Source organism: Carassius auratus, chromosome 39 (assembly GCF_003368295.1).
Source record: "Carassius auratus strain Wakin chromosome 39, ASM336829v1, whole genome shotgun sequence".
In the NCBI taxonomy this organism is placed as follows: Eukaryota; Metazoa; Chordata; class Actinopteri; order Cypriniformes; family Cyprinidae; genus Carassius; species Carassius auratus.
In genome coordinates, this window is record NC_039281.1 from 5,614,272 (window position 1) to 5,625,475 (window position 11,204).

An 11,204-nucleotide genomic window follows, 5' to 3' on the forward strand; every position below is an offset into this window, starting at 1 on the left:
ATATAACAATCACGCAATTTATATTTTAGTATACTGAGTCAGATTTTGAGTGCTATGGGGTGCTTTGCGTAACAAACTTAACAAAATATTTTCTGATTTTTATTTGCCCAGCATATTTACTACAGACCGAGCAACACAGTCTGTCCTAAAGATTTACAGCAATTTAAGCGATATTCAATAGCACAACCGCAACTCTTTAAAGTACAGCCCTCGTCAAACATGCACTTCGGAGCACGATTGTTATTTTTTCCCTTATGCTTAAAATAACCAATAGTTTCAATGGGATTAAATTGAAAGTGACGCAGTTGAATCTTCATTTTTTCAAAATATTATTTATCGCGCTTTGTCATCCTTATGCGCTTTAAAGGTGAACTATGTACACGAATGCATAGCAGAACATTAAGTGAAGCTTACCTTTGTCATACAGCAGCTCTGTTTAGGTGACCTTGAGTGTGAATTCAGACGCACAAGCGAATATGCAGCAAATTGACACTGCTAAAGCTAATACACTGCTGCAACCAGGAAAAGAGTCATGCTTGCAGTCATTCATTCATTCATTCATCAATTCATTCATTCATTCTTTTAGAATCGGCGACTCAATCGTTTTCACCAGCGACACTGGTAATATTCATAACACCCATTTAACAATACATAAGATTTGATCTGAAGTCAGAAGTTAATATAGGCCATATGTGTTATAACAATATGTATAATTTACTATTATAGTGTAGTAATAGTTTAAGGATGATAAATAGTAATAATATCGAATCAACTGCTTCTCTGCTCCCTTGCATAAATATAAAGTCATGTTGAAGGACGAGGAAAGATTTTTGGTAGTGGTCCAAATAACAGTCCAATGTTTATTAATCTCCACCATCACCACAGACAGAAAAAGAAAAAAAACATGTATATGTATATATTATTTTGTATAATTTTAATACATTTAAAGTTGTTCATTACTCCTTTATTTTACAATCACACACAAGAAGAAACCAGAACATTATTAATCTGAGATCCCATGATAAAGGCAGAATAAATAAACATTACATTATCAGCATCAGACCAAGCTTGATTTCAGCATCAGTGAGTTCATCTTAGTGTACAAGGCTTTTAGCCCATGTGTAACATTATACAGCTAATTCCTTTTACAAGTATTTGCAACTAGGGTCTATAGTCTATGGCTCATGAAATGAGATTGTTTGGAATCTGCATCTATTCCTGAGTGTCTCTCCTTCTTATTTGCTGCTCTCCGTCACTGGCTATATTTTATTCAAGGTTGATATCAGTCCTGGATGATATGAGAAAAAAGAAATGGTTAAGCCTCAAAGTCTAAGATTCAAATGGAAAACAAGGAAGTTTCAAATATTATTTCTGTCTCAACATGGGAAACCAGTTTACATGGATACTTACACTTCTGCTCAATTTGCAAACGCACAAGGATAAAGTCAGAAGACAAGAAAATGACGCTTTTTAGAATGTTTCAGTGCCACTTTATAAACAGGGTATAATGTTTATTATTTGAAATTTTAAAAAAGTTATGATCACAAATACAGAACAGAAACCTCACCTGATGGTTTAGGTGCCATCAGAACCAGAGGGAGTTCAGCGGTAATATCACTGTGTACAGAAGATAAACATGTCTTGACTACTTTCACTGCTCACAGTGGTAAATCACATCACAGCATGTACAGCTGGATTTATTTTCATTGTTGTTTAATGACAAGATAACTAAGCAGACTGTTCTTTGTTAAGTATTTGTGTTCGGGCATTATCAAGGGAAATGTCCTCTTTAATAGTAGAGGAAAAGTCATCAGAGAAAGAAGGAGGTAAAATGCTCTCTTCTATGACTCTTGACATTGAGACATTGGGATGATATTTAAAGATGCAAACCTTAATGTTAGGCTTCCCAAGAGACCACCTCCCATCATGAGGGTAACCTTAATTTTGTAGGAAACAACAAGGCCTTGCATTTGTTTATCCATGTTGGGTAGCAGACTGCAGAGAGACAGAGAGATCCAGATATGTCACATTGTTTATCAGCCTGTGCATTTTTATATGTAAAAGCATTTGGAATTTTTTTTTACTGAATAACAATACATGTCATTTGGATGCACCTGAAGATGACTTTTACATTTGCCAACTACCTATTTAAGGATATATTCATGTTGTAATAAAGATAAACTGACATTGTTGAAGAAGCCAGGTTGGTGTCTTCATCTTTCAGTTTGCCATCCAATGCAAGACCACGTTTCTCTTTGTTATTGGCAAGCAGAGGGGTAACTTTATATTCCTTCTCAAAGGTGGAGTTTGCATTAATTTGGTCCCTGTTACAAAAAATATTTGTAATCAATTATTATTAAATAATCAATTGTAATCTTCAAATTTTTGATGTGAGGTTCTTTGCACTCACCCAAATTCTTCATTCAGGACACATTTGTTGTATTTGTCTGATGAGTACAGCAGTACATCTGTAATTTGGTGAACTGAAATATACAATGAGCTAAAGTTTATTTAGGATCATTGTGGGAAAAACACAATTCTACGTAAAAGCAGTAATGAATCATTCTTAAAGGTTCTATATACGCCTTTTAACCACTAGATGTCGCACTGGACCACTGCATCTCAGACCAAAACAAACACACGCTTCGACCACATTGTCCATCCACATCCCCCTTATCCAAAATATCAAGAAAACCAAATGTATAACGATACTGAGATACATTTGTCTTTGCTAAATAATGTCAAGTCACAAGGCCAGAAATGTGACATTTATAAGGATGGGCCACTCCATCTTGCTTTTACAGAGCAATAGAGACCATAATAAAACTTCTAATGATTTCAAAATTACAATCTATAAACTGTAAGTCATTAAAATCATTACCAATTGGTTTGCAGCAGCAGAGTTGCCAAGTTTCTGTTTTTCCTGTGAAATTGACCTTTGGGCTGGTTTTATTACATTGACCTTACAGTGTGTTTTGGGTCTTATTCCATTAGGAGTTAATAGTCTTAACATGCCATCAATAGAAGGCAACAAATTACCAATAGAGATTAATTAATTTCCATTTAATCCAATACAATTTCCATTGTAACCCTTAAAACCATTACACATTCTATAAGGGTTTCTACAGTTTATATAATAAAAAAAATCATATATATCACTTTTACATAACGTAAGTAGATGAATACTGTCTGTTTTGTTCATTAAAATGAATAATAAAAATACTTACTACTGATTTTGATTTTCTTCACTACTTTACTGGTCTCATTATTTACTTTCACTTTGATAGGAATGGGATCTCCGTGATAGTAGAGCTGAAGGGTGAGAAATTAGCAGTGAACAGTGAATGCAGAGATATAGAACTGCATATGATGAAAACATCCCAATTTTTTATAAATGATCTACCACAGGCATTTAAAACCCTGTACCTCTTTCTCAATGGAGGCCTCCATGTGAATTGGTTTGTCTGCAGTGATAAACTGTTTGTTGAGATCGGTTTTTGGTCCGGCTGCTAGCTCATTTGGTGCATACTGGATTTTACGTATAATCAAACGGCAAGTGTCCCTAGTAGTGAAAGAGATATTGTAATCAGAATAAAAAATGTATTAATCGCATATGAGAGTGTCTTTATGTTGTAGCATTACATACTTCTTGTCAACTTTTTCATCTGTCTCGTCTTCTTCACTTGCAATATAGGCTTTGACTTCATAGTCTACCCCGCAAGGCTGTAAGAGTAAACATGTTACATATTAGAGAAACAGTTTTCTGTTTGTAAGTGTATTTGTGTATGTGCATGTATTTCTGCTAAAGTACCTTCCCGGCATCCTCTGGTGCTGGCTGAAGGGACACTGAGCATGGGAGATGTACTGGAATCTGAGACAGGACAGGAGAGACACAATTTAAGGATGTCCTTGATTGTTTTCTCAATGTATAATGCATAATTGTGAATTTACATCAAAAGTGAATGGGTGTCCTTGGTCTCCAGCTTTCTTCAATAGCGCATCCTGCATTGGTGTGTTTGGGGGCTTGGTTCCCTCGAAGGGATACATCTGAATGCGCTTTATCCAGATGTCTTTTCTGAAGGAAACGCCAATCACATCCAGATCCTCTCTGCCATAGCGGAATGCACATGCAAGCTGTACCCACACTAAAAAATTCAGTACATTAGATGAAGTGTCTAAATGATTTAAATTAGTGACACATTTTCATAATTATTACGTATTACATTAAATCATACCTTTCCTTCCATTAAGAGCTGAAGGATCAATCTTGAGCACCCCATCTGAGAGAGAAATTACAAGTCGTTTGAACAATAAAAGTGAAGTGTGCATAGATATGAATATATACATTTAATAAAAAAGTAAAAACTTTCCACATTGTTAGGGAATAATACTTTTTTTCAACGTAAAGTAGCCTAGAACGTACCAACTGGATCAATACGTTCCACATGGTCCACAAAGTCTCTTCTCCCCAAATAAAGGCATAACTGTAATAAATAATTACTGAGATCATTATCATGTGTGCTTGTGTCTTATAAAAATGTTGAGAGCAGGGTTGCCAAGTCTAAGGTTTTCCTGAGGAACGGGGCTATTTTTCAACTGTTGCTGGGGTTGTTGTTTCCCAGTTGGACGTATTGCATGAATTATATTTGACTGAAATGCCTAAATTGATATAATTTACTTATTTTACGATCTACTAATAATAAAACTGTACTAGATGATGTGTTTTGTGAGGGATGGGAGCCACTGAACTACTGTGAGGTCCTTTATGAATAGACTGTTTTTATGATTCCAGCTAGCCTATATAGTGATTTGAAATTGTGTGTAATGCATAACAGAGACTGTAAATTGTTTGGCATGTTTTGAGTTTTGATGTTTGGGCTAGGGCCACTGGGTTGGTTTTATTGCTCAGATCTGACAATCCTGATTGAGAGCATGTGCACGTGGAGCAGATGACAAGTAATGGGGAGTATAAGCAGTATAAAAAGAGCCTTACCGAACCATTGCCACTAGTCTTCTTGTAAACTCTGTAGAAACACAAAGGCTTGATATTATAATCATTTTGGCATGCTTTTAATATGTTAGTCTCCGTGAGGAGATTAGTGTCTGCATATGCTAAGCTTTCCACTGTAACTTTTAAACTCTTGTGGTAATCCTGTCAATCCACTCTAAAAAGGGATTTCTTATAATCTGGTAATCCACTAGGATTGAAGACCTGAAAGACTTCTACAGATTTAATACTACTAATGAACAGGGTGTAGGAGCATTACATGAAGGCTGCTTAATCTAGAGAGGTGTCAAATATGAATACAATATCAAATAGTCTTTAGGATACAGAGAAATTATGGGTTTAAATGCCTTTTTAATGTTGATTATGATGTTTTAAATGTCTTAATATTATTTGAATATTGTAATATGTAATATTTGAAGTATTTATTAATTCTTGGAATAAATGAATATGCAAAAACTTACTTTGTCATGGTCATGGAAAGTCAGCTGGGGCTTTCTGAAATGAGAAGTGAGAAGGTTGGAGTGTAAAATGTGCCAGTAGAGGGCAGTCGAAAAACCATTCATGTTTGTATGTTGTCCTGCTGAAGTTTCAATCCACTAGGGCTAATCAGGGAAGAGGAGATTAGCATAACGATAGACTGCTTCATAATCCTCCACCGAAGCCGCACTCAGGATTAGCTCTTATCTGTTTCTAACATGTCTCTGTGAATCAGGCTAACTGTTTCAAACTCTTAAGGAGCCAAAACATCAATGATATTAAAAAAAAACTGCAATGTACTTTGCACTGTGTTTGAAAAATGTTTAGTCAACTTTTTCACTTATTAAAATGGGTGCAAAATGAGTGGTACTTTGCTAGCAAAAGCCATTTTTTTTTATTTTGTAAATATATTATAAATATGTGCATAAAATATTTTAACAGAAGCCAAAGTATATTGCTTTGAAATGTGGGACTGCATGGCCTTTGTAAATATTTAAAAATAAATATTTCAAAACAACATGAATTAATTACTGTTAATTTGTAAATGAGTATAAATAAATCACATGAAATATAAGACACTTATATGGCCTGCAAAATGTATCCATCATGCTCTTTTTTTTAAATCACACTATATTTCCATTGATTTGCTTGTGTTTGTGATTCAAAAGTAATACAATTAAATGAATATTAAACTTTTTGTTGTGCTATAGAAATTATAACAAAACACAACGATCACAATCTTTTCTCAAGTGCAATCAAGATGCAAAGTCTAAGCATCAAATATCATATTTAGATGACTATTGTTCTCATGATTGACTATGGATATTCTTGAATATGCAAACAACTGATGCTCCTTGATCTCTTGTCTACGTGATAGCATCTTGTTATCTTTGTATTTAAGTACACTCTCAGGAAAAAAAAGGTAGTAAAAAGCCGTCACTGGGGCAGTACCTAGTACTAAAATGTAACATTAATATACTAATAAATGCATTTACTCTGCAAATGTACCAAAATTTACCCTTTGGGTGTTAATAAGGCACGTGTGTACCTTTTTTAAAAGGGTACCATCCTAGAGACAGCTTTTGTACATTTTTGCTGAGAGTGTACAAATACCATGCCAAATTTCAATCTTCTTATAGCGGACAAAAATGCTAATCTCCACACTGAATCTCATACAAACAGAATCCAAATTAACAGCTGTCCTGAACTCTTTCCCTTGCACCTCAAAGTGTATGCATTTTTTAAAAAAAAGTGTGATATAGTCCAGATCATACCTGGTCTTAGGAAGGTGTCCTCTGCTTTGTTCTTGACTGTTTCACGTGAGCACCGTTCTGTAGCTGGTGTTGTTCGTTTCCTATAATGTTTTTCCCAGTTTGTCTCATCTACCTTTATAGTGCAAACTCTCCTCCCTCTATTTGGCTTATACGGACTTTGTTATAAAATGTACATTTCACACCCAATCCTATTAGTTTATTAGTAGTCACCTTTTTCTGGCTACAATATGTATAAAAATAGACACAGAATTGGACTTGGAGGGATTAGCTATTGAGGAGTACATGTATAAATGAGAGTGTCAGCCTCAGGGTCATTTGATTGGCTGTAAAAATACACTTGCATCTCTTGTCTGTGTGCAGAGCTCCACCTCCAACATAAGATGCATCCATTTAGGGCATGTCCTCACCTTGGCAAGTCATGAGGCCAGAATAACAATAATAACTGCTCCTAAAACTTCATAACATACAGCATGTTCATCATAACAGGACGAGCATGGACAGCCATCAAAGTAAACTTTTACCAACTGGAAAAATGCAAAAAATGCTCTGTTTTTCCTGGCATTAGTCTTCTAGGGTTTTGAGGGAATGAGGTGGATGTCAAACTTTAAAAGCAGTTAGAGGGACATTGTCATTGTACCCTCAGGGGGATTTGTGACCGTTTCATATAATACTACAAACAGCTGTAGTATAATTGCTTTTGGAATAAATGAATCATGACAATTCTACATGTGATATTAGTAATTGATCATCTTTTTGAATGATACTGCATCAACACTAGGTCACCATTAGTTGTTTATCACGGCAGACAAACCACTCTTTCCCAGACAACCTGAATTAGAAAAAAAGGGTTTGTTAAAACAATACGTAAGAATAATTAATATAATAATGTAAACACCATTGTATGTTATTATCACTATGTGATCCTTTGAGGGCTTCATTTAAAGGGTGTTGAATGGGAAATGCAGTGTTGAACATATGTGACCCTGGACCACAAAACCAGTCATAAGGGTCAATTTTTCGAAATTGAGATTTATACATCATCTGAAAGCTGAATAAATAAGCTTTCCACTGACATATGGTTGTTAGGATCGGCCAATATTAGGCTGAGATAAAACTATTTGAATATCTGGAATCTGAGGGTGCAAAAAAAAAAATTGCTTAGCAATGCATATAACTTAAAGATTATGTTTTGATATATATGGTATATATTTACGGTAAGAAATGTACAAAATATCTTAATGGAACATGATCTTTACTTAATATCCCAATGATTTTTGGCGTAAAATAAAAATTTATAATTTTTACCAATATTTTTTTGGCTATTGCTTCAAACATAGCCCAGTGACTTAAGACTGGTTTTATGGTCCAGGGTCACATATTGTTATTAATAGAAGTAGTGACTGATGTAATCCTTTTTGTGATAAGGAAAGCGAGAGGATCAGACTGGGACGTCTGGGCTCTCACCATACCTCACATCTGCTGTAACAGATGGTTATAGGGCTAGTGCTCTCTTCTCAGATGGCATGTAAAGGTGGTTTGATCACTGTAATGCTTGGTTAACTCGTACACCAACTGGTTAATTGTGTGAAATCTATGATTACTAAAATCAAAGTGTCAATACCTTTGCCAAAGCTGAATGGACAATAGTAAAGTGATCACAGAAAAAAAGAATATTGACATAGACCATGTCAGACCTTTCGAAGTTTCTGTCACTGCTGTGGTGTGCAGAATAAAAAAAAAATAACCCTAATATACATTATTTTGCACATAAGAAAAAAAATGGATGCTGATTTTAAGAGTCTGTTTGTTCAAATGGGCATCAGACAGCTGCTAATGTCTAACCCTGCTGGACTGAACAGCCAGATCTTGACTGAGAGGTCACTGACACTCTTTGACCTCCACATCATTATACACAAATTAAGTTATGAAAAACTTCAAGTATATACAAGCCATTTTTAAGATCAAGAGGCGTAGTGACTAATTAGACACAACTAATGCTTTTACATGGTTTAAAATTCAGTATGATGTTTTTACTTTTAAAACCATTCCAGTAGGTATTCATTTAGGAAAAGAGCATATATATTATTTGTAGTTTATTTATCGTGAAAGGAATGTATAAAATGACATTTAATGATAATTGTTTACTGGGGCTTTCATATTTGTGTTTGGTTATATTCAAAATGGGTGGTCTAGATGAAAACACATGACTTTGCTATCTCCAAGCCACAAATACTTCACATCTAAGAATTTCCAAACCAAATTTAGTTTTCAACTTTGCACTAAACATCTTGGTTTCATTTCCTGTGTCCTCACATGCTCAGTCACTCCCCAGATGATTTAAATGACTTATCTGAAAACTGCAGACATGCAGCCTGTTACCTAAAACTCAAGAAGAAATGTTTGATTAGAGAAGATTTAAGTTGAGTTTAGCATATATATATATATATATATATATATAGTAAAACAAACAAAGTGATTTATCTTGAAGGGGCTGATTGTTAATGCTCATGTGCTTGGCTTGTATTCTTAATCCTCTTTCCTAATGTCTTAGACCGCTTCTTATCTCCTCACGGTTCTCAGACAGACAAAACACACAAACATTGCTGTAACATGTTACTCTTAGGCTATAAGACTGTCTCTTAAGTTTCTCTCAATATTCAAACATTTCCTTCAATACTCAGTATACTCACTTTTTAAAAACTCATATAGAAAGTAGGCCACTAGACCTATACTGTAATTCTATTTTCAAAAGCGTTTTTAACTTAAGCAATTTAAATAGCCATACATTTCTATTTAAGCATGAGGATTCTATCTTTAGAGAGGGCAAATCCTCTTCTATCACCTGTTTCTTTCTCATAATACTTTGGAATAAGCAGGTAATGCTCTTTACTAGTCTGATCTTTGCTGGTCTTAATGGCTCACACTGAATTACCGGCCAATGCAGTCAAAAATTAATGTGATTAAAATAAAGGTCAAGCTCTGCTTGTGCTAGGATTGGGGAGTTTTAGCATGCAGAAGCAAAGCTCTGAAAACAGTTCTTTGCCGTGTTTGGTGCTATTCCCTCAGGTGGAAGAGAAGCAATAGATTCTGTGACTGAATGACCTGTTGGACATTGAGAGCATGTCTTAGCATGTCTTAGATGGCTTAGCTTTAGTCAGAGTTGGATGTAATCCATTGTGTGTTGTGTAAATATGACCCAGGGGGTAACTGGATGGACTGTACATTCAGAAAAGAAAACAGTACCATTCAACCATGTGACCTTCAAATATTTATCCATGACCACACATCTAAAAAATCTGGATCACACTCAGATAATACCAGGTGTACACTGCAATACAATTGCAGTATGAATAATTCATATGCTTTTTTAATTAAACTTTTTTTCTACAAATTCTTTAAATAAGATCAATTTACTTGAGAAGCAATATTCAAAAAAACATTTCCATTGCTTTCAGACAATGTATCTTTAATAAAAAGCATATGTTTTCTTGCTGCACCAGTAGTTATTTTTTCAGTGAAAAGTGAAAAAAAATGGGAGAAAAGGAATCTCTTTTTGTAGGTAGACAGGGTAGTTTACATAAGATATCAAAAGTCTTGATCTTTAATATAAAGTCAATTAATATTTAGATTTTAACTGGAAAAATTTGATTATTATTATTTTTTTTGCACTGATGCACAAATAGATCACCCAATAGATCAATTGCTTGCCATTGGATACTGTGCAGTGAATGGATGCCGGTAGAATGAGAGTCCAAACAGCAGATTATAACATACAAAAAGCAATCTACTAACAGTGGTTGCACTCCAGTCCATCCGCTAACATTCTGTGAAGTTAAAAGCCACATGTTTGGTAGAATCAAAGCCATCAAGGCATTTTAACCTTAAAGCATCACTTCTGGCCATAGAGCCCATAATCCATATTAACACTTCCTCCTGTGAAAGAATCCACCCACTGTTGTCCTCACATCTTTGTTAAGATTCGTGCTTGATCTGTTGATCTTGATCTTTTTCAAAAAACTCGATGTTAAGCTGGAAGCAACAGTATGAAATTAAAAATGTTTAATGATGTTAAACTATTGTTTCTTACAAATATATATATATATATATATATATATATATATATATATATATATATGTATATATATATATATATACATATATATGTATATATGTATATATATATATACGTATATATATATATATATATATATATATATATATATATATATATATATATATATATATATATATATATATATATATGTATATATACATTTCTATAATCTGTAAACAAAATGCAATAAATTGCTTATCCTCTGAAGTGACTTTCCTTTTTTCTGCTTACAGTACATTGCTTACACGAAATATCCAATGGGAATTATAGGCACAGCCCAGGGGTCCAAGCGAGGAGAGTGTCTTTACAATGAATGCAAATAGCATGGTTG

General features: G+C 34.3%; 1 protein-coding gene across 1 annotated transcript; it reads right to left on the minus strand.

Moving 5' to 3' along the window:
• Positions 1–822: 822 nt before the first annotated feature.
• On the minus strand, positions 823–6,851 carry arr3b (arrestin 3b, retinal (X-arrestin)). The gene is made up of 16 exons (XM_026225274.1): positions 6,760–6,851; positions 5,470–5,503; positions 4,994–5,024; positions 4,424–4,484; positions 4,236–4,280; positions 3,952–4,145; positions 3,812–3,871; positions 3,647–3,723; positions 3,427–3,562; positions 3,228–3,312; positions 2,411–2,483; positions 2,187–2,324; positions 1,891–1,995; positions 1,568–1,617; positions 1,411–1,414; positions 823–1,288 (listed from the first exon to the last, which is right to left on the minus strand). The coding sequence occupies exons 2-16, from the start codon at positions 5,481–5,483 to the stop codon at positions 1,267–1,269; spliced, it is 1,095 nt and encodes a 364-aa protein (XP_026081059.1). The 5' UTR covers positions 5,484–5,503; positions 6,760–6,851; the 3' UTR covers positions 823–1,266.
• Positions 6,852–11,204: the final 4,353 nt, after the last annotated feature.